The 23,153-nt window shown below is 56.2% G+C and overlaps 1 protein-coding gene across 4 annotated transcripts in view; it reads left to right on the forward strand.

The window, feature by feature from the left end:
- Window positions 1–55: 55 nt before the first annotated feature.
- Window positions 56–23,153, forward strand: part of GMEB2 (glucocorticoid modulatory element binding protein 2) — a 25,959-nt gene continuing 2,861 nt past the window's right edge. For 2 of the 4 annotated variants that reach the window (XR_014149003.1, XM_081832401.1), the window contains exons 1-8: window positions 404–6,043; window positions 13,845–13,942; window positions 14,441–14,568; window positions 18,965–19,068; window positions 21,252–21,409; window positions 21,883–21,954; window positions 22,204–22,341; window positions 22,604–22,726. Coding sequence is in view for 3 of the 4 variants with exons in the window: in XM_081832401.1 (XP_081688527.1) it covers window positions 5,913–6,043; window positions 13,845–13,942; window positions 14,441–14,568; window positions 18,965–19,068; window positions 21,252–21,409; window positions 21,883–21,954; window positions 22,204–22,341; window positions 22,604–22,726 (952 nt within the window). In the remaining variant the exon portion in view is untranslated. Of the gene's footprint in view, window positions 197–403; window positions 6,044–13,844; window positions 13,943–14,440; window positions 14,569–18,964; window positions 19,069–21,251; window positions 21,410–21,882; window positions 21,955–22,203; window positions 22,342–22,603; window positions 22,727–23,153 lie in introns of those variants that run through there. The other 2 variants (XM_081832402.1, XM_081832403.1) reach the window with 2 other exon arrangements.

The raw sequence follows: 23,153 nt of genomic DNA on the forward strand, positions 1-23,153 counted from the left end.
CCGCCCCCGCCCTGCGTGCGCGGCCCCGCCGCCTGCGTCACTAGGAAGCGCGCGCCCGGGTTGCCGCCGCCGCCGCCGCCGCCGCCGCCGAATCCCCAACAAGGAGCGGAGCCCGCGGCCGCCGCCGCCGCCGCCCGCCTGACGCCGTCGCCGCCGCCCGCCCGCCGGCGCCCGCGCAGGCCCGGCCGCGGCCCAGGTAAGCGCCCGCGGCCCCCCCGCGGCGAGGCCTCTCGCTCCGCCGCGCGCCGCCGTCCAGTCAGGGGTCCCTGCGGAGCGTCAGGACGTTACGGCGGGGGGAGGGGAGCGGGGGAGGGGCGGCGGCGCGCGGCGGGCGTCACGGGCGTCACGGGCGTCACGGGCCCGCGTCAGGCGGCGTCGGCGGCGGCGTCCGCCTCCATCTTGCCGGAAGGCGGCGGGCGGGCGTCTGGGGGCGGTGGGGATGGCCCTTGGGCTAGGCGCGGACCCCGGCCGTGTGGGGACCGTGTGGACGCCCCCGCTTCCGCCGGCCGGGTGGGAGCTCCTTCAACGCGGGCCCCGCTCTCCCCGGCCCGGTGGGAGCCCCGTCCACGCGGGGCCCCCTGTCCCCATCCACGCGGGCCCCGCTCTCCCCCGGCCCGGTGGGAGTCCCGTCCACGCGGGCCCCCCTTTCCCCTGGCCCGGTGGGAGCCTCGTCCACGCGGGCCCCCCCCCCTCTGGCCCGGTGGGAGCCTCGTCCACGCGGGCCTCCCTCCCCGCGCAGTGGGTCGAGCCCCTGTGGGCCCTCGTTGGGGGTCGTGCGGATGCAGATGCATTAGCAGAAACTGTAGACGGGGACCCGAGGCGGGTCCCAGGCTTCGAGGAACTTGGTTGGCTGTTCGGTCGGTTCGGTGGACTTTTCCTCGGAAGCAGAGCGCTCATGCGTGGGCGAGGCTGTGCGCCTTTAGTAGAACCCGGCGAGTTTGCCGAGGAGTCCAGTCGGGGAACCCCCGGTTACCTAACCCTGCCCTTCAGCTCAGCCCCCTCCCACCCTCCGGTCTTGTGAGAGCGGCATGGAGCACGAAGCCGTGTACCTTCCAGCATATTCTAAGGTGGATGCTGCAGGGTCCAGGCTCCCCAGGACTCGATCCACACCGCGAACTTGGTGCCGCACGACCCTCGTTCCCGCTCCCTGCTCCCCCGGGTGTGTTTGGGGCCCTCCTCTAAGTGGTGTCCGCTAGTGTCTGCCCTGCGTGTGGCCTGTCTCCCCGAGCACGCTGTCACCAGGCGGTGGCACGTGTGCACCTGCCATGTGCTCTCAGGCCGCGCTGTGGGCGCGCGTCCGCCGTTTCCGTGGCGCGCAGAGCTCGCTTGGGGCCGCCGATTCCGGGTCCTCTGGGTGTGGAGGCACAGTGGAGTGCTGGATCGTAGGGTAGTCGTGTTTTCAGGCTTCGGCGCGGAGCCGCAGCGCCGCACGTCGTGCGACCGTGTCAGCCTTAGGGAAGAGTGACGCCGGAGACTAGGCAGAATGCTGGTCCGCAAGTGGTTTCTTCAAAGGAGGGATCTGAATGTTGGGGAAGATGCCGGAGGGGGGAGGAATCTGTAGTCACGGGCCGACGTGCAAGTGTTTCTAGGAGTTTAGAACACTGTGGGGCTGAATTCAAATCTAAGGCTTAAAATAACCCGTTTGGTGGCTGAACTGAGAAAGGAGGCCCCTGACGTGCTTTCTCTGAGCCAGAGAGGCTGCAGGCCGGCAGGGCTGGCCAGCTTGGCCCGGTGTGCAGCCCCGATTGTCCCGGGGAGGCAGGAAGGACCAGAGGGGTCGCCTCTGGGGGGCAAGAGAAGTTGGAAATCTGGACTTTATGTGAACCCTGTGAACTTTGACAAAGTTGGCAACTAACTAAGTTTTGAAACTCTGTGAAGATGCACGAAATGGTGCCTATGGGCCCCTGGATGCAGCTGTTGCTGTGTTCTTAGTGTTTTTTGCAAAGGAAAACACTTGGGATCTTGCAGGAGACGTGGAAGGCCAGATCTGAATCTGATGTACCGACCACACACGAACATTTTTGTCTCGTTTTTGTATATGTATGATCAAGAATGATACTTTAACGATACCAATATTTTATTTACCTTAAAATTAATTGGGGCTTGACTCATGCTGGTCAGGAACCCAAGCTCTGGATGGAGACCCAGGCTTCCGTGTCCCCTTCACCACAAGCCTGGGGCCACGAAGGTCGCACTCGCCCACTGGGGAGTGCGGTTCTGGTTGTTGAGCTTGTTCTGTGTGTAAATATCCTCGTGTCAAGGACCTGAACTGTATTCTGTGAGGTAACTTTCAGGTGTGTTGTTGTGAAAACTTAATACAGTTGGCATCGGAGAGGCAGGAATTCAGTTTTGTGCTCCCCAAAGTTCTGAAATTTGAGGGAGCACAGCTGCCTGTAGAGAGGATCCCTACCTTGCTGCAGCTTTTGGTTGAAGTGTGATTCTCGTGGCCCTGTGGAGCTCACCCAGTGGAAACAGAGGTCCTTGCTTGGTGAGATAGGCAAACCGTGAGAGATCACCAAAGTTCAATATTTTTTCAAGTACAATTTTGTTTATTTATTATTTTTAAAGGATTTTATTTTTTTTTAAGTACTCTCTACACTCATTGTGAGGCTCAAACTCAAAATCCTGAGATCAAGAGTTGCATGCTCCACTGGTGGAGCTGGCCAGGTGCCCCTTGAGTACAATTTTAAAGTAGACTTTTATGCATGTCGTTTAAAGGGCTTTGTTTCAAAGCTTAAACCTAGAACACAAAAGCTATATTTTAGAAATGGGCAGGATGTCTGTCCATGTCAGTGAATTCATCATCGTAGCTTTCCTCATTAAAGGCATCTGAAGACAGCCGTCAGGTCCCCGGAGGCCCTACTCCAGGACTGTGTGGCCCAGGACGTGGGCTCTCCCACCATCAGCATCTCACGCCAGAACGGTGCATGTATGACCGAGGCCAAGCCTACACTCGTCACAACTACCCTACATCCGTGGTTTATGTTCTATGGGGTTTTGACAAATGTATCACTGTTGTAGTGTCCTACAGTGTCTTGTCACTGCCTGATGCCCCCTGTGCCCCCTTCTTCATGCCTCCCTCCCTCACATCTCTGGCAACCAGTCATCTCCCCCGGGCCCACAGAGTTGGCTTCTCAGACTGGCGGACACTTAGCAAGGTGCAGCTAAGTTTCCTCCGTGTCTTTTTCTGTCTTCATAGCTCACTGATTTTTATCCCTGAATGATACTCCATCGTGTGGAACGTAAACATCTGTTTGTCCCTTCACCTTTTGAAGGACTCCGTTCTTCCCAGTCGGCTTAGAACAGCACTCTGCGCTTGAGGTGGGACGGGGCAGCATGGCCATGCCGCCCCCTGCACCAGCCCCTGGCCCCGGGGTGGACGTGGCTTGTCTGTACGCCTTGGAAACCCTACCAGACAGGGTCGAACTTGCTTTCAGGCTGTCGTATAAAGAAAGAGGAAAACGGTTTAGTGTGTCTTTACTCAGATACTTATCATTTCGGGTGCTCTTGGTTTGTCCTTGATGTCCAGGTCTCCTCTGCTGTCCTCTCCCTTTGTCGGAGGAATATCCCTTTGGAGCGGGTCTCCCCATGACCAGTTCTTTTACTTTTCCTTCACCTGAAGATGTCTTTATTCTGCCTTTATTTCTGTAGGATCTGTTCATCTCGTAGAATCCTGGGCGGACAGCTCTTTCCTTCAGCGTGTTCCCGATGTCCCTGCCCTCCGGCCCGCTGGTATCTGGCGCGAGTTCTGGGCCCCGTGGTGGTGGTTCTCAGGCCTGTGGTCTGTTCTGTTTGGCTGGCTGCTTTCGAAATGCTCTTACTTTGTCTTCGGTTTTCAGCAATTTGATTATGATCTGGGCATGGAGTTCTTTGAGTTTATTCTGTTTGAGGTTTGCTGAGCTGCTTGGGTGTGTAAGTTTACACCTTTCACTAGATTTGGGAAGTGGTCAGCTATTATTTCTTCAAAAAAATGTTTCCAGCTTCACACTTTTTTCTTCTTTCCTTCTGGGACTTCAGTGATACAGATGTCCAACTTTTTTATATTCTTCCACATTCCATAAGCTCTGTTCATTTTGGTTTTGCACCTTTTGTCTGTTGTTCAGGTTGGATAATTTCTACTGATCTGTGTTCATTTTATTACTCTACCTCTATCTTCTCCCATCTCCATTCGGATGGTGAGCCCATCCAGTGAATTTTTTGTTATAATTTTTCTTTTTTTTTTTAAGATTTCATTTATTTATCTGATAGAGCTCAAGCAGGGCGAGTGGCAGAGGGAGAAGCAGGCTCCCCCCTAAGCAGGGAGCCTGATGCAGGGCTCAACCCCAGGACCCCGGGATCATGACCTGAGCTGAAGGTGGACGCTTAACCGACTGAGCCAGCCAGGCGCCCCTAATTTTTTCTTTTTAATTCTCAAATTTCCATTTGGCTGTAACTCCTGTGCTGAGACTTTTTATCATTCCACTTGTTTCAAGAGTGTCTGGCTTCGTCCCTGAAGCCTGGTACACCAGCTGCTTTAAAGTCTCTGACGATTCATTTCAGAGTGGGCTTTTCTTGATTATTTTTTCTCTTGAGAATTGGTCAGACTTTACTGCTTTTTGTTTAATATTATTTTATTATGTTATGTTGATCACCGTACATTACATCATTAGTTTTTGATGTAGTGTTCTGTGATTCATTGTTCTCGTGTAAAACCCAGTGCTCCATGCAGTACGTGCCCTCCTTAATACCCATCACCAGGCCAACCCATCCCCCCACCCCCCTCCCCTCTAGAACCCTCAGTTTGTTTCTCAGAGTCCATAGTCTTCCATGGTTCGTTTTCCTGCTTCTTCTTATGTCAAAAGATTTTGGGTTGTATTCTGGATGCTTTGAATATCGTGTTGTGAGGCTCTACGTCCTGTTTATATCTCAGAGGGAATGTAGCATTTCTGTTAGAGCAGGAAGGCAGCCCAGTTAGGTTCAGGCTGCAGGTTTTGAGCTCCTCCACTGGGCACGGTCCTGACATCAGCTCCGTCTTCAGAGCCTGCGCAGTGCTCTTTGGAACTGACCTGTAGGGTCCATTCTCCAAACCTTTGGTTTGCCATTTAGGGTCAGGCCCCCCCACAGACAGTTGAGGGGTGGACCCAGGCACCCCTTCCATACCTCCTTACTCTGCACAGTCTCCCCCATACTCTCTGGCCCCAGGGTCCCCTTGCTCTGGCTAGAAACCTGCAGCTCTCGTGTGTCCTCTGTGCCGTGACACCTCAGCACTGGGTCTCCCTTGGGCACGTGTCAGCATGGAGAGCAGTGGGGTCCCCCAGGCTTTGGACCAGTGTGCCTCTAGTCCCTCAGTATTAGGCGCCTGCTGGGACACTACCGTCACTGGGGCTTGCTAGGAGACAGAACCACTGAAAAAAATAATAAAAGCAGGTCATTTCCCCCTCTTCTGTCTTGTGTGGGTTTCCCTTCCGTTTCTGCAAACCAGAGACTGGACTTGTCTCCAGATGCTTACTGTGCGCAGTTCTGGAATGCAGGCTTCCTGCGATGAGGCCAGGGGACTCACCTCCAGAGGAGTCCACTTGGATCCTGGTCTCCTGTCCTATCCCCTGCTGCGTGACCACTGAGTTTTCGGGCCCACATGCTGCAGCTCCCTGCGTTCTGTTCAGAGATTTTAGTTCTCACAGTGGAAAGATGGGTGGATTGTGATCATCCCATCTTCACCAGAACCAGCAGCGCTGGAATAGTCCTCCTCTTGCTGTCGTTTTTGTCAGAAAGCAGCAGGCTCAGACTGAAGGATGGGTCTTGGCAGGTACTTCAAGATGCAGGTGCATCCCCAGAGACCACCTGAGACCCTGTGCCCTGCCTGTGGTTTCCTCTAGGGCTTGGGACCCTGGCGGACTGACACCCCTGGTTCCGGCGTCATCTTCAGCTGAGCCATGGCAACTCCGGATGTGAGTGTCCACATGGAGGAGGTGGTGGTGGTCACAACGCCAGACACCGCAGTGGACGGGAGCGGCGTGGAGGAGGTGAAGACTGTGCTGGTGACGACAAACCTGGCTCCTCACGGGTGAGACGGGGCCTCTGTCCTGTGAGGGCCACTCGGGCTCTGGCGGGTGTCCTGGGCATCGCATGGGGCGGGGGCTGGGGGGTGTCAGGAGCTTCCTTAAATACTTTTTTTTTTTTTAAGATTTTTTATTTATTTGAGAGAGAATAAGAGAGAGAGCACAAGCAGGGGGAGGGCAGAGGCAGAGGGAGAAGCAGGCTCCCCGCTGAGCAGGAAGCCCGATGCGGGGCTCGATCCCAGGACCCTGGGATCATGACCTGAGCCGAAGGCAGACGCCCAGCTGACTGAGCCACCCAGGCGTCCCCTTTACTTAAATGTTTGAAACTCAAGTGTCCGTGTCAATGGAGAATGTGAAGGAAAAATAGAAGCCTTGCATCAGCCAGGACGCAAAGATAATGCTTCATTTTTATTTTTTTCTCCCATGTCAACATGGTCACATGGTCTTCATTTCTGAAGATACGTGGTAATTTCTCTGAAGATGAGATGGACAGTAGGAACAATTGGGGACTGTTTTCAAAGCGAAGTTGACATTCCTCACAAAAGCTGGGAGTTTTTTCTTCCTCATCTCTTGTAATAGACGAGCACGTAGAACATTAATTGGCAAGGCCGCCGGGGTGGCTCAGTCGGGTAGGCGTGTGACTCTTGATGTCAGCTCAGGTCACGATCTCAGGGTGGGGAGGTCGAGCCCCGGCTCAGGCTCCGCACTGGGTGTGGAGCCTGCTTGGGATTCCCCCCCACCCCCCTTCCCCGCTGTCTCTCAAAAGAAAAGCGTGTTAGTTGGCAAAGAAGTCCACTTTGACCTGATGGAACTGTCAGCACGTAGGGGCGGAATGGCTGACATAAAGGAGGAGGTCGCCCTGGGCAGGGGGCTGGCTCCCCTCGTGCTTCCTGCCCACAGGGCTTTAGGCTGGGGCAGTCTTGCTGTCGCTGTCGTCTTTGCTGTGTGTGGCACGTTCACACTGACCTCTGCACATCGCTGCAGCTGGGGTGAGCTTTTGCCTTTTCCCGTCTGATAGAGGTTTTGAGAGGAAGGTACTAGACCAGGACCCGACCTCAGCACCGATCCCCGTTGCCGGCCTAGACGACACTTGGGTTTTCATTCCTTCGCACAGCTACCTTGCAGCTGCTGTGTGGCTCCGCGGGCCTGGAGACTCTTCCTGCCTCATTTCCGCCACTTTGGAGCTATGCTTCCCAACTGAGCTTTTTAACTCGCCCTCCTGCAGGCAGGATGGAGGAGGGCTTGGCTCCCGCTGAGGTCCTGGGTTCGATGGATGTGACGCTCAGCTGCTTCCGTGGCAGGAAGCGCAGGGCCTTCCAGCTGGATTTCCCACCCAAGTTCTCCACCTTGGCGTTGTCTGTGTCCCTGCTGTGGGCGGGTTTCCAGGTGGTGACACCAGTGCCTCCCCTCCCCACCGGGGGCGGTGCCCAAGCCCCCTCTCTTGGATTTGGGACGGCCTGTGGTGAATAATTCACTGTGTCAGGAGCGGGTACGCAGGTGGAAAAGGCTGAGCTGCCTCCGCCCGGCGCCCTGCATGCTGTAAGGAGCCCTCACCCACAGCCATTCTCGCGGAGGTGCTCTGGTCCTGGTCAAGCCCAGCTTCGTGTCCCCCCATCCAGGCAGGGAGGGAGACTTGGGTGGATCGGACCCCACACTGGAGTCTTCTGAGCGGCGCCCAGCACTGTGCCAGCTGCCGTGGGGTGACGTGATTCGGAGCTGCCAGTGTTAAGCGTGTCCAGGGCTGCCTCCTTGGGCTGCTCAGATTCCCCAGACCACATACGTCTTCATCAGCTCTGGTGCCATACCAGCCTACCACAGGCAGGACGGCTGACGCCAAAGAAACTGAGCTGCTTGTGGTTCCGGCGGCTGGGAAGTCCAAGATCAGCTCTGGCTCCCTGGCTTGCCAGGGACACCTTCTCACCGTGTCCCCACATGGTGGACAGAGAGAGTCCTCTCTCTTCCCCTTCTTATAAGGTCACAGTCCTTATGACCTCATTTAACCTTAATTACCCCCTGAAGGCCCTCTGTCCACATTGGGGATCGGGGCCTCACCAGAGGAGTTTGGGGGAGGACACAGTTCAGTCCAGGGCAACGTGCTACCACGCTTTCCTGGAGGGTGACTGTCTCTGCGTTCGGTGTTCTGGGGGCTGGGCTGCGGGCAGGAGGGGTCTCACAGTCCAGGGTGCTTGGGTTCTCTCCATGCCCCAAGTACAGGGGCCATGTCAGCGGGGGCGGGGGGTGGCTCCTTTCTCCTCCCAGGGCCTTGTGCTGGGCGAGGCTGGCACGGTGTCTCGGACGGGTTTTCCCGGCCTCAGCTGTGTCCTCTCCTAGTTGTCCTTCACTCTTGCTTCCAGAGGCAGCTGGTGCCCAAGCCTCTGGGTGTGGAGCGTCTCTTCCCACCTTTATTTGCCATTTTACCGGGAAGTTTACAACAGGTTCTTAAAAATTAAAAATAACAATTTATTATTATAAAATATATGGTAGAAAATTAAGAAATACTGATGAGTAAATACTAAAGCAGCTTGTGTTGCTACCACCTGGGCATTCCTGCAGCTAGCACTCTGGAGTAGGCCCTCCCAGGCGCCCTTGCTCGCATGCTGACATGCACGTGTCTTTCTCCGAGCCTTTTTGTTATTCAGTATAGTGTGCATAGAGAAAGCGATGTTTCCAGCCCCCCAAAGCCCCCGCACGCGCCCTTCCAATCCCACAGATGAGATTGATCATACTGTAAGTGCTGCTTTGTGTTCTGGTTTTGTTTTCTGTTAGTCAGGGATCTTCACTTTTCCATGTTGACACGTTTTCATCTCTTCTACTCTGTTCGTGCTCATCGTGGGTTCCTTGAGGTAGGTCCCTCTCTTGCTTTGGGAGGCCGGCTGCTGGGGACAGTGCCCTGAAGATTCTCAGAAGCCCTTTGGCTAGGCCTGGCCCAAAAACCTGGGGTTTGAACAGAGGACCGTCTAGCCAGTCTTTGACTTGGTCTTTATCCTGAGGCCATTTCTTACTTTAAAATCTTCTGCCAGGTGGAAAATTAGGGATGTGAAGCAGTTGGACCCCTGTGTTCCCTGTAAATTCTGCACCCCACAAGATGACTGTCTCCCTTTTTCACACATCATTGTCTGCGCTCCAAGAAGCTGGCTGTCGCTTTCTGCTTTCTGAGATTTTCCTTAGGAGAGCCACACACAAGTCCTTTAGGGTCTTTTCCACCTTCTCCGTGACTGTGGCTCACATTTTGCCAGTTTTTCCTCTGCTATATGGCATGGGGTCCCTTCTCCAAGCCTGCTGCCGCACTCCTGTCCTCAGCCTACCCCCGCTCACCATCTCGGTGCTTTCTCCCAGGATTTTGTGATAGCAGCCCGCTTCTGGGACAGTTTGTTAGGTTTGCTGCATGGCCGCCCCAAGCGCAGGGGCTCAGTGCAGCGTGAGTTTGTTGTTTGCTAGGACCAGGCTGGCTGGCCTGTTTCTAGCCTGGGCCTGCGCTGCTGGGTCCTGCCGGGTGGTCTAGCGTGCCCTCACTAGCTGGGATGGCTGAAGCTCTCTGCTGAGGACCGCTTCCTGGCTGTCTTCATGGTGGAAGGTTCCAGCAGCAGGCGTGGGAGCTGCATCCCACTGCCCATGTTGGCTGGTCATTTATGGAGGAAAGGAGAGGCTGCATGTGCCGTGTCCCTGGGAGGGAGAGCCCACGCTGTGGTAGGGGAGGCAGCCTTATCTTAAGGGATCTACAGATACTTCTCTTTTTTTCCTGGGAGAGATTTTACTTACTCTCCTACTAGTTGGAAGCTGAGATTCACTCTTGCTGTTTGTTTAAAAAAAGGGTGTGGTGAAGAGGCCATTTCACTGCTTTATGCCGATTTCTTCTCTGGCTGGGTATTCGGGGGGAGAGCTTGGGAGGGTTGCTCATGTGTGAAAGCCCGCCAGGCCTGCCTCCCACCCACTGCTTTGCCACGGTGACGGGCAAGTGTGGCCAAGGCTGGGAAGAAGAAGGTAGCATTTTGTAGATAGCAGCTTCTGCCAACATTTACTTTAAGTAAAGTGGACGTTTTTCAAATGAAATTTGAACAAATGCCAATTAATTGACTTCTGAGAGCAGTGGGGGATTCATTCCTGGTGTGCGTGCGGTGGGCAGAGGAGGGCAGTCTGTCCCCCGTGTCTGCCTTCCTGGACGGCCCTTTGGTCACGGTGGGGCCACGGCCGGGTTTCCCCGGGGTGGTCCCTGTGGATGGCTTGCTGCCTGTGTGCACACGACCTGTGCTGGGGCCGTGGCTCTGGCTCTCTCAGGTTGGCGCCTCCCTGTGGCCCACTCCTGACTCCCTTTTCTTAGGGAGTCTCCTGGGTGAAGGGTCACGCTCCCTGCTTCATCATCGTCCCTTCTGCTTCCCACGTCTGGCTGGGAAAGACAACTTGCCCTTTGGGTTTGTGCACCCTCATTGGAGAGCTCATGTTCTCACTCAGTGCTTCTTCACGTAGGAGTCGCTCCTAATGGGCCCCAAAGACCAGACTCCAAGTTTGTGTTTCTTGTCAGCTCTCATGTCTGACCTGGCTGGCGGTCGAATAAGGCCTGGGAGACTCGGAGAGTGGCCTTGCCTGGGCACCATCTATGGTGCTGTGGGCTTGGGGAGTCTCTGCTACAGGAGCGGTCGTCAGCAAGCAGGGGAGGCCCCACTGTGGGTGTTGCTCACTGTGTCAGTTCAGGCCCTCCGGGGAGCAGGTGGAATTAGATGTGTCGTGTGCACACATGCAGCAAGCCATCTGCGGGGACCACCGCAGGGAAACCCAAGGAGGGTGCAGGGGAGGCGGTCTGATCTTGTGGGAGGAAGGAGGGATGGGAGGGCTTGGGTGGGAAGAGCCTCAGACCCGGCATGCTCTGAGAGGCCCGGCCAGGCCCTAGACGCTGACAGACACCATGAGAGGGGCCACGGCTTGGGCAGTTTGCTGGGGGAGTGAGTGGCTGCCCATGAGCCATTCCTGACTGCTCCTTTGGGTGTGACCAAACCTCTTCCCACAGAGAAGTGCGTGACTGGCCCTCAGTGGTCGTGAGGGGGTACACCTGGGGAGTCCTGTCCAGGCCCCACACCTGCATCCCCCACGGTGCTTTGCAAGGGTGAGGGTACGTTATCTGTTGGGTTAGTCCCTAGAAGTGGGTGCATGCTGTCCACCTATGCCACCTGCCTGCCAGGCCCTGGAGATGTCTCTGGCTCGAGTGCGCTGGACGTGGGTCAGGTCTCCGCCCTCGGGCTTGGCCTGTTTTCCTCGGGGCTGTCCTGTCGATCTCAGGGCTCCTTAGGTAGCATTGGAAACAAGCTGTCTTCCTTGTGCCGTACGCCTTTCCCCCAACTCTGTCTTTTAAAATAATCGTTTATGGGTTTTTCCCCTGTACAGAAAGTTCTTGGGTTTTTTTTTATTGTTTTATTTTACTCGTTTTTGGCTGGGTACAGTATACTTTATTGGTGGTACATGATGAGGTAGGGCTCCCCAACCCTTCCCCTTTTTCAGGCGGTCTAGGATGGAAGCCATGTGGAGGTCGGGCGATTTCTCAGTGTGTGGGGGGATGAGTTGGGCAAGGACTCCCCAGAAGCTGAGGACCTCTCTCTTCCTCTGGCTGGGGCTGGTGGTCCAGGGGCTCTTACTTCTTGGAGACCACTCGGTTGCTGTGGTCAAACTCATTGTCGTACCAGGAAAGGGGCTTGACAGAGTGGTCACTGAGAGCAGTGCCAGCCCCGGCATTGAAGAAGGAAGAGTGGATGTCACTGTTAGAGTTGCAGGAGACAACCTGGTCCTCAGTGGAGCCCAGGGTGCCCTTGAGGGGGCCCTCCAATGCCTGCTTCACCACCTTCTTGAGGTCATCGTATTCGGCAGCTTTCTGCAGGCGGCGGGTCAGATCCACGGCTGACATGTTGGGGATGGAGACATGGAAGGGCCACGCCAGTGAGCTTCCCATTCAGCTCAGGGACGACCTTGGCTGTAGCCTGGTGGTGCCAGAAGAAACAAGGATGTTCTGGGCAGCCCCTCGGCCATCATGCCACAGCTTCCCAGAGGGACTGCCCACGGTCTTCTGGGTGGCCCTGATGGCATGTGCTGTGGCCATGAGTCCCTCCATGGTGCTCAAGTTTTGTCGTGGATGACCTTGGCCAGAGGGGCAAGCAGTTGGTGGTGCAGGGGGCATTGCTGACAGTCTTGAGGGAGTTGTCCTACTTCTCATGATTCACGCCCATCACAAACATGGGGGCATCGTGACCCTCTTGGCCTCACCTTCAAGTGAGCCCCAGCTTTCTCCATGGTGGTGAAGACCCTGGTGGACTCCATAATGTACTCAGCACCAGCATCACCCCATTTGATGTTGGCGGGATCTTGCTCCTGGAGGAAGGAGGAGGGCTTTCCACTGACGACAAGTTTCCTGTTCTCAGCCTTGCCGGTGCCATGGAATTTGCTGAGAGTGGAGTCATACTGGAACACGCAGATCATGTAGTTGAAGTCAGTGAAGGGGTCATTGATGGCGACAATATGCACTTAGCCAGAGCTAAAAGCAGCCCTGGTGACCAGGTGTCCAAGACGGCCAAATCCGTTCACTCCACCCTTCACCATCCTGTCTCGGGGACACGACTGGGACTGCATTAGAGGATGCGGCTCTCTTTCAAACAGGGAGGAGCAGAGAGCCTTATTTTTGTCTTTTTAAGGGAAATTTATCATCTCTTTTATTTCTGGGTTTCGTATTACTATTTTTTGAGAGAGAGCACACACCACACGCACAGGCAGGTGGGGGCTCGGGGCAGAGAGAGAGAGAAGTCCGCAGGCAGACTCCACGCTGAACACATAGCCCAACATGGGGCTCGATCCCACGACCCTGAGATCCTGACCTGAGTTGAAATCAAGAGTTGGACACTTAACTGACTGAGCCACCCAGGCACCCTGGGTTTTGTATTATTTAAGAAAACCTTTCACCACTTCAAAACTATTAAAATTTTTTTCTTTTTTCCTCCTTTAACACTTTCGTGGTTTAGTTTTTTTCTTTACATTTGACTTGTATGTAATTTGTTTTGATATGAGGTTAGGCCATGGGTGATTTTTTTTCCCCTAACATTTTATTTTTTTTGATAGTTCTATAACCATCTGAAATCATTGTAATAGAAATAAAAAACTTTATTATTTTTTAAAATTTTTTAAGTTTTAGCACACAGGCATGTGAGCAGGATGGGGAGAGGGACAGAGGGAGAGAGAGAATCCCAAGCAGGCTCCACGCTCAGTGCAGAGCCTGATGTGGGGCTCAATCTCCCCACCCTGAGATCATGACCTGAGCCAAAATCAAGAGTCAGATGCTTCACCGACTGAGCCACCCAGGTGCCCTGAAATAAAAAAAATTTATTAAAGAAGGAGGGGGCGCCTGGGTGGCTCAGTCGGTGAAGCATCTGCCTTCGGCTCAGGTCATGATCCCAGAGGTCTGGGATCGAGCCCCACATCAGGCTCCCTGCTCGGCGGGGAGTCTGTTTCTCCCTCTGCCTCTCGCCCCTGCTCATGTGCGTTCCCTCTCTCTCTCTCAAATAAGTAAAATCTTAGAAAAGAAAAGAAGGGGTTTAAAAGTCCCACGTGAGTGTCGTTGCACAGATGTGTCCTGCTGGCTGCACACGTCGGGCCGTGGGCACCGGCGACGCTCAGGGAATCGCCTGCTAGGAGCTGCAGTGCGGTGTCCCCACAAGGTCCCTGACCTGCACAGCCACGGCTGGTACCCCGGAGCACAGCAGGAGAGGGCGCGTTCTGGTGGGCGGGTGTGCCAGGCTCGTGGGGGCGGGGTGAGCTGATGTCTCCCTCCCTTAGGGGCGAGCTGGCGGAGGACAGCATGGAGACGGAAAACGCAGCAGCAGCTGCGGCGGCTGCTTTCACAGCGTCCTCGCAGCTCAAGGAGGCCGTGTTAGGTAGGGAGCCTGCCTCCCCTCTCCATGCCCCTGCAGGATGGGCCTCCAGCAAGGAGGGGCCGCCCGCTGGCTCAGGCCCCAGGGTCATCCCGGTATGGCCGGCAGTCCGCGGGGGGCCGCTCCGCCTCTCCCCGTGGGGGGCCGACCGGTGGTTGTAAAATCGTCAGTGCTGGCCTCAGGACCCCTCAGAACAGTGGGAACAAGCTTCTCTAGAACCATCCCAGGAAAGCTTGATTTCATTTCCTTAAGTGGTTCTTCCGTTGAACCACAGCTTAATGTGATTATGGTAAGACTATCATAAAATTGATTTTTGTGACTTTACCTGAACCTCTAATCTGGGACCGATGAGTAATGGCCCTGCCCTATCTCAGTTCTTCTCGGATCTTAATTTCTGGTTTCTGGTTGGTGGCTGTGTTTGCGCTTTTGCAGGCAGTACTTTGGAAAGGTTGTAACTGGTTTTGTTTTTACCCTTCTCCTGTCACCACACCTTGTGAGAAGTGAAGGTGGCTGAAGAAGAGGAGAGCCTGGAGGCTGAAATCGTGTACCCCATTACCTGCGGAGACAGCAGAGCCAACCTGATTTGGAGGAAGTTCGTGTGCCCCGGCATCAATGTGAAGTGTGTCCAGGTGAGGCTCCAGCATGAGCACGGCCATGTGCCCGGCTGCGTCGGTGGGAGGCCCTCGGGGCACGGCAACCTGGGGGCAAGCCTGGGGGTGGTGCAGAAGGGGGGGTTGCATGTGCTTGGGAGGAGAGAGGAGAAAGGGGTAAGCCTTCAGGGATGGACAGGGTTGCTGCTGATGGCACAGGGGAAAGTGTCAGGAGGTAGCGAGTCCTTGTTTCTGGAGTGCAGCTGTGGGGAGAGACTGGGAAGTCGCCCTGTTCATGCTGGGGCAGCCATAGTCGCCAAGCCGGGAGCTGCTTTTTTTGGTAGATTGAATGAGGTGTGTGCTTTGGAAAGACTCATTTAGTAGCCATGAGTAAGGTGAATGGGAGAGGTGTTCTCTTTCTGCCAAGGTAGATTAAGTACCCAGACTCACCTTGTGCTGAAAGTAGCCAAAATCGCTGGTTAAGATACTTTCCTAAAGCATCTTCTAGGTGCCTCCGTAAGCTGGCAAAAATGGTTGAAATACTCAAGCTGAGGGCCCGAGTAAAGGTGGGTTGGGGAGGAGGCCGAGCACCACCTCCAGCTTTGGCTTGCAGAGCCTTTGCCTGCCACCGGCTTTCTCTGCCTTGCAGGGCTGGAGTTGAGAAGGTGCAGCCCAGGACTTCCCTGAGCTGTGTGCTTGGAGGCAGGGATTATCCCCCGTAGTGCTCTTACTTGTAAAGGTCTGTCCCCTCAGTGTCAGGGTGGACCACTAACAACACGCTTCCAGCCCCACTCTGTCCCCTGGGACAGGGAGCCTCCTGCCGCCCATCTTAGCACTGAGGGGAAGAGGGACCCTCTTGAGGAGGATTCGCGTGGGAGTTGTACAGTCGGAAAATCGTGTTTAGTTGTAAGCGGTTCCTGGCTGGTAGTTCCCCCAGGAATCTGACCGAAGCATATGGAGGAACTCTTCTTTATCGGAGGTTCTGAGTGATGTCAGCAGACAGAGTTCCAAGGAAGAAGCAGCTCATTGTAAAGCAAGGAGAAACACTGAGTGTGGGAGGAGACCGCACACAGACCACAGAGAGAACGAAACTCACAGTGCTTCAGGCCTTGGGATTTTGAGACCGGGAATATAAAATAATTATGTTTAATTTATCTCAATAAAAGAGAGGCTTGACATGAGAAAAGCATAAACATATTCAGAAAAACAAACTAGGAATGAAAAATAGAATTAAAATAGAACACTTAGTGGCTAGGTTTTATAGCAGATTAGACACAGTCAAAGAGATAATTTGTGAACTGGAAGGTAGGAGTAAAGAAGTTATGCAGAACACAATCCACAGAAATAAAGAGGGGGTAGAGGCTCGAGACAGGCTAATGCATCAGTTGAGTTGTAGAAGGAGAGAAGAAGGGTCTGAGAAAGTTCATAATGGAGGGAAGATAACTGTGCACAGTTCAAGACATCCAGCAAATCCCAAACTGAATGAGTACAAGAAACCAACCACATTTTAAACAGCTTTGGGAGGCAGCTCGAAGGACTGGCTCCATCCGGAACAGTTTAACACTGAAATAATTAACGATAGTCTGGATTATAACTCAAGTGCAGTAAGAGTCCACAGGTCTTTGTTTATTGCTGTGTGTTCCATGGTGTTTATATCAAATAGAAGTAAAGCTTTTATGTTGGAATGCCAGCTGGTAGACGTGGAAGGGGTGAGGGAGCCTGGGCTCCAAGACTGTACCGGCTGGGGCGCCTGGGTGGCTCAGATGGTTAAGTGTCTGCCTTCGGCTCAGGTCATGATCCCAGGGTCCTGGGGTCAAGTCCCACATCTGGTTCCTTGCTCAGCAGGAAGCCGGCTTCTCCCTCTCCCACTCCCCCTGCTTGTGTTCCCTCTCTCGCTGTCTCTCTCTCTCTGTCAAATAAATAAATAAAATCTTCAAAAAAAAAAAAAAGACTGTACCGGCTGGCTGCTGAGAGCTAGTGGGAGCAAGGTGTGTGCCAGCGTCAGAATATCCCACATCCGTTTGGTGTTAATTGTGGAGGGAAGACAGCCCCTCTGGCAGGGGGCTCCCTAACCAAGTGATGACATTAGTGTCGGGACAGACCTCCGTCACGGGTCCCCCGACCGAATGGGCGGGAAATCGTGGCCTTCCTGCCAGAAGGGCCTAGCCTGATCTTGTCGTAAGAAGACGGGAGGGACAGCCGACAAGAAATTCGCTTGGGTGCTTCAGAAATGTCAAGGTCAGGAAGAGGAAGGTGGACTACTCAGGGAGCAGGTGTTGTGTGCCGTCTGGGCTGGGTCCTGCCCTGGAGATGGATTGCTGCAGAGGCTGTTCTTGGGGCAGTTTGTGAACTCTGCATATTGCCCGTTGATTAGATAGTACACATTAATGGGGATTGCCTGAACTCGAGAGTTGTGGTTGCATAGCAGAACCTTTTCCTGAGGAAATAGATACCGAGTGCAGAGGACGGGGTCTGAGTCTGCAGTTGTCTCTCAGCGGTGTGGAGTAGTCGACGGGGAAGCAGGGAATGGAAGGGCCCCAGGCAGGCAGTTGGGGAGCTAGTCTTCCACTTACTTTGAAATTTCGAAATAATAACGAAGTAAAGAGTGAGAAACAAAAACAGGTTTCCCACAGACAGCATCCTAATGGAACTGTGAGAAGCAGAGAAGGCCCCACGTAGCTGACAGCTCCTCAGGAGCAGGGGACCCGCTGGTGGTGGGGTTCCCGAAAGTGCCGTAGCAGCCGGAGGGCGAAGGAGCTGTGCTGAGGGAGAAGAGCTGCACACAGCGAAGTCATCTTTCCAGTCAAGGGGGAATGCAGATGTTTCAGACAGAACTGCATGGGCCATGAGCAAGTCCTCACTGAAGGGTGTTCGAGGAAGTGTATTTCAGGCGGAGGGAAAGCGATTCCAGATAGGAGTTTTTAGGTCCAGGAGGCGTGCGGAGTGAAGGAAGTGGAAATGTGTGGGTGAGCCCAGAGCTTTGACAACATGTCTTAGGAAGAATCCAGACCAGATAAAACCTGTGGCACCTGGCCGTGGGGTCACTTAGCTCTGGACTCTGACAGCCCAGGTAGGCGCAGCACCCAGCCTAAGAGTAGAGTGTGACGTGCCAACCACTAAGCAAACTCTGGAACTCCGAGAGTGGTGGTCAGCCCAGATGGTGGCAGCAGTCTGGAGGGAGAGAGTGCCTTTCTGCAGATGGAAGTGGAGTGAAGTGTGAGACTCGGGAGAGCTGGATCTGTCGGGTGTAGCTGGGGTGGGCCAGGGACTGCGGCCCAGATGGCGTCACACCCAGGGGGAGGGGGAGAGAGGATGTCATCCTGGGGGAGGGGCAGAGATGGTGTCATGCCTGGTGGGGAGGGGGAGAGATGATGTCATGTCTGGGCGAGTGGGGAGGTGTTGTGCTTCGCTGCTTGGGCTCACAGCCCGTCTCCCCGACCAGCTGAGCGAGGGGTCGAGTGGCTTCCTGGACTCGGTGAGAGCATGTGTGTGGGTGCTCGGGACATTAGGAAGACGACTCCCACCACCAGGGACCCCCAGCTGCTTGCACTTGCTGTGACCTGAGTCTGCTGGAGTTAGCAGTGCTTGGCGCTCTGTGCTCCGAGCAGGACACGCTGGAGGACCCCAGCCAGACCTGAGCCCAGACAGCGGGGGGGCGCATCCTGGGAGGGGAGGCCCAGCGGCACCTCTGTCTCCCCCTCTGCTGAGACCTGGTGACTCATCTGTCTCCTGCCTGCTTGTTTCCTAAGTAAATGCAGTTTTATTTTGATTCTTCGGTTCCAGTGATGACTTGTTTAACACAATTGAATAGGATATTTTAGCTTCTCAAGCCATCTGAGCTCCAACATTGAGTGAAACTGGCCCCCAAACTGTGACATTGAAATGGATGTGTGTGCACTGATGCATGAAATGTGTGCTGTGAGGGGGTGTTAGGGGAGTGTTGGGGTGGGTGAAGGGGACAAATCATAGCTTACCCTACACACTGTCTTGGGTTATTTTGATGTCACGTATGTAGGTGTTATTAATGGAGTAAGTCACACGTAAGTGGGTTTGCTGAGTCCCATCTGGAGGGAGCGAGTGCCTTTCTGAGCACTGTGGTCACCTCCGCTCTCCCTGGCTCAGGCGCACCATCTGTTTCGCTGGCCTCCCTCCCTGGGCTTGGGGGCAGTGCCGGCCACAGGCTGCTGGCAGCAGGAAGCCAGCCCGCCACCCCAGGCCTTGTGCAGGATGGCCGTGTCTTGTGTTACCTGAACTGTTCCTTTCCCCCAGTGATGGTTGCCGCTGGTTGGATCTGAAACGTCAGACCGAGAGCGAGCCTGTGGCTGTTGGCCTCCCCACACCCCTCTCCCTGGCTGGGCTCTGGCAAACGGTCAGGCAGGAGAGGTGGGTCACAGAGGGCCGTCCCGACCCAGCTCTGCTGTGCTTCCCTCCACAGTATGACGAGCATGTGATCAGCCCAAAGGAGTTTGTGCACCTGGCCGGCAAGTCCACCCTGAAGGACTGGAAGAGGGCCATCCGCATGAACGGCATCATGCTCAGGTGGGTGTCTGCGTGCACAGCGAGCCCTCTGCGACACAAGTCAAGTGACCGTGCCAGGCGTCCTTCCGTTGCCTTTTCATTTGCTGTTGAGTTTTTTAAGATGAGGCCCATTCTAAACACGAGCATCCTGGGAATGGCTTCCGCCCACAGCCCTGCCAGCGTGCGGCACCATCAGATCATCAGATTTGTGGGACTTTGTTGTCCTCGCTCGGCCTCCCTGTGCATCCCCGTGTTAGAGAACGTGCTCCTGCATCTCCCACCACGGCCACTGAACCCTGGAGTGCCTGGGCATGGGCGCAGGTCTCGAACCTGGGGTGCGTGTCCGTCTGGCTGTCTGTCCCTTTCTGGCATGGCCCGTCGCCTGGTGAGGGTCCTGTCCCGACCACGTCTGTGTTCAGTGGCCATGTGTCTGTCTCTTGGACCTTCTCTCCACCTTGTTGCTTTCAGGATACAGGCCAGTGGGTTTCCAGAGGGTCTTCGTCCAGATCCCTGACCTCACCTGTCAGGAGATCAGCTGGTGCTGGGTTGACGCCCCATCTCTGGCTGTCGATGGTGGTGTGCTCTTGGTTGGGTGCCCACTTGCTCCTCGCAGGCCTCCTTTTCCCTTTGACGTTAATCAGGAACTTGTAGGAAGTTTTGGGCTAGCTCTCAGCTACTTTACCGACGTGAAATCGCAGAAGAGAGACAATCGGAGTTTGTGCCTCCGTCTCTCAGTTGGCCAGCGTCCCAAGGGGCCTGTCGCTCGTTTGCGTGGGCCAGTCCTCAGGCTGGTGGGAAGGCCAGCGTCCGCTCTGCTAGCCACCCTATGTGTGTGTGTGACCTGTCCCCGATGGCCTTCTGTCCCTTTTCCCGTCACCTGTGAAACAGAAATGGTAATGCCCCTTCTGGGAAGCCTGAGGACAGACTAGGCTTTCAGTCTGTACGCCCAGAATGTCGATTCCCAATCTTCATGTTTTCACATTCCTGCTTTGGTGGTGACAGCTCGCCCCTCCTGATGAGGCAGAGGGCACCTCTCTCTGTCGGCCCCCACCCCTCCATGTGCTCACTCCACGGCCCCTCCTGCACGCCGGTCCAGAGACAGCTGCTGTTTGTGTGCTGTTTTCGGGAGGAGCGGCTTGGTGCTGTTCTTGGGCTTGGGTTTGCTGCCGGGGGAGTGCTGTGACCCTTGGTGAGTCCTGGATTACGGCCCCATTCACTGTCCCTGTGAGCCACAGTCTGGGCCTGACATGGGCAGGTGCCCATAGCCAGAGGCCCAGCCGGCCTGCTACACCTGTGTTCCCGGGGTGTGCCTGCTGCTTGCGCCCCACAGTTGGCCCTGCATCCCATCCCGCACTGCTCAGGCTCCTCTCTAAGCCCCAGCCATGAAGCAGGCCCCTGACTTTCTAGAAAGTGTCTTGGTGGCCTCGCTGTGGCAAGGCAACTGCCGTTTCCCTGGAAGAGCGCTGCGGGGGAGGGGCACCGTGGGTCAGCTGCACGTCCTGAGGTCAGCAGAGGTACACTGCGGAGGCCCAGCGACGTGGAGGTCGCGGGTGGAGAGGGGTGAGTCGAGACGTCTGCACAGTGAAACCCAGGCTCTCCAGGGGCTGCAGTAAAGGGCCACCCTGGGAGGCCTGTCCTGGCAGGTGGGGACGTGCCGTGCCGAGGACGGGAAGCGAGCCACCTGAGTGCGGGGCGAGCAGCCAGAGGCGCCACCACTGTCCTGCTTTCCTGTGTGCGCAGAGGGCCAGGCTGCTCCTGGAGGGTTTCTCGTCCCCCTCTGCCTCACAGTCTCCTTATGGGGGCGCCCTCAGCCACTTCTCTTAGCCGTGGGCCTGCTCCTCCGGGCCGGCGGGCGGCAGAACATCCCCGGAGGGCCCTCTGGGATGACTTCCTGCCAGGGTCCTCATCTCTCCTTCTGGGTGCCAGCCACTGCGGTCGCGGTCCCCACGGACTTCCCACTTGTGCTGGAAGCTCACTGGCCCAGAGCGTTGGCCGGGGTCGTTGGAGAGGCCTGTCTGGAGCCTCCGTGGCACCCACCTCCCGCCCTGTGCTTAGCCACTCTGCAGCTGCCACCTCCCTGCCTTGCCATCAGGACCTGAGGACGCTCGACAGTGGGGGACGGGAAGGGAGCGAGGCGCCTTGGGGTCCAGCCGTGCACACCTGTGCCTGGACGTGTCCTCCGTCTCTGGTCTCCTTTGCCACAGGAAGATCATGGACTCCGGGGAGCTGGACTTTTACCAGCACGACAAGGTCTGCTCCAACACCTGCCGCAGCACCAAGATCGACCTCTCAGGCGCCCGTGTGTCCCTGAGCAGCCCCACCTCAGCCGAGTACATTCCACTCACGCCTGCCACGGCCGACGGTACGTGCTGGCTCGGAGCCTTCGCTCTTGCCGGCGGCTTGACCCAGTCCCACCCCACCTGCGGCCACGGAGGTGGGCCTCTGCACGCCACTCGTGGGCAGCCTGGCCTCCCCTCTGGGCCTCCTTCCTCACTGAGGGAGTCTAGCTGGATTGCTGTTTTCATCGACAGCGTGCTGGGGAGATGGTAGATGCCAGAAGAAGAGTGTGACGTTGGGCACTGTGGGAACTGGTGGTTGGGTCAGGGAGACTTCGTCCTTTCTCCTTTGTGTGTATTTGAGGACGTGTGTGATTAGGAAGTTTAAAAATAGATGTACCACAGAAGCAAGTAAATCCCTTGATTGCACTGGTACACGTGTTTGTGGATCTTGTGAAAATTGGTGCAAAGGAGAGCTTTGGAGCCTGTATTTGGATGGCGGGCTGGGAGGGTCGCTCCCTGGCTGGCGAGGCTCATGGTGGCCATGTCTGGGTTGCAGTGAACGGGTCTCCCGCTACCATCACCATAGAGACCTGCGAGGATCCCGGTGACTGGACCACGGCCATCGGAGGTACGGGTCCTTCTGGGGGGGCCCCTCGTGGGCAGGGGGCAGGACGTGCTGGGCGGCCCGAGGGGCCTCCTGGAGGAAGTGCCGGTGCAGAGGGTAGAGCTCGGCCCGGGCCCAGGCCCCCGTCTGGAACCGTGTGCACACTGGCCCCCGGGGCCCCCGGGCAGCTCTCTGCGCCTGCCTGTGGCGAGAAGCCTGCTGTGGCTGCTCTGTGGATTCTTCCTGCTCTCTGACCTGCTCCGCCTCTCACAGATGACACCTTTTCCTTCTGGCGAGGGCTCAAGGACGCGGGTCTGCTGGACGAGGTCATACAGGAGTTCCACCAGGAGCTGATGGAGACCATGAAAGGCCTGCAGCAGCGGGTCCAGGACCCCCCCCTGCAGCTCCGAGGTGAGGGCTCGATGTCTGCATGGCATCGGTGGGCACCGCCCCCCCCCCAGGCTCCTTCCTGCTCTGGGCAGGGGCAGGGGTGCTTGGGTGCTCCCCCCACCCTGCTGTGCCTCTGGGGTGAAGCCGAGTCGTAGGCCCAGCTGTGCCGTGGCTGAGCTTCAGGTGGTGGAAGAGGGCCATGCAGAGGCCGTACGCCTCGCGGGATCTCACTGTGTCTCTGCCGGGCGGGGGGCCGTTCTCACTGTGTGCTCGCCCCTTTAAGATGCCGTGCTCCTCAACAACATCGTGCAGAACTTCGGCATGCTGGACCTGGTGAAGAAGGTGCTGGCCAGCCACAAGTGCCAGATGGACCGCTCGCGGGAGCAGTACGCCCGAGACCTGGCAGGTGCGCCCGGTGCCCGGGGCCCGCCCCTGCGCACAGCCCCGTGGACACTGCTCCTGAGAGAGCCCTGGCGGCGGAGTCCAGAGTCGGGAGGGACCAGGAGAGCCTAGCGCTGTCACGCAGGGAAGCGGGAAGCCGTGACGTGGGGCCCGAGTGTGGAACTCCCCCGCAGTAGTTTACAGGAGAGAAGTGGGAGAGGTGACCGGGAGCCAGCGTGGCCCCCAGACTCACCTCTGGGACGTTTGTGCTTTTCTTTCTGGGGCCCCCTCGCGTCCGTACTCGCAGGGTGTGTGTGCGCAGCAGGTGCCTACAGTGTGGCTTCGACCTACTTTTTATCTCAACACACCACGAGAGCAACTTTTCTGCGGGGATTAGGAGGATTGGAAAGTTAGAACGGGGAGGGTCTGTGCCCTCGTCTGGCGGCTCGGAG

This window comes from Leptonychotes weddellii, chromosome 10, assembly GCF_054177405.1.
Source record: "Leptonychotes weddellii isolate Sample4059 chromosome 10, ASM5417740v2, whole genome shotgun sequence".
NCBI classification, from domain to species: domain Eukaryota; kingdom Metazoa; phylum Chordata; class Mammalia; order Carnivora; family Phocidae; genus Leptonychotes; species Leptonychotes weddellii.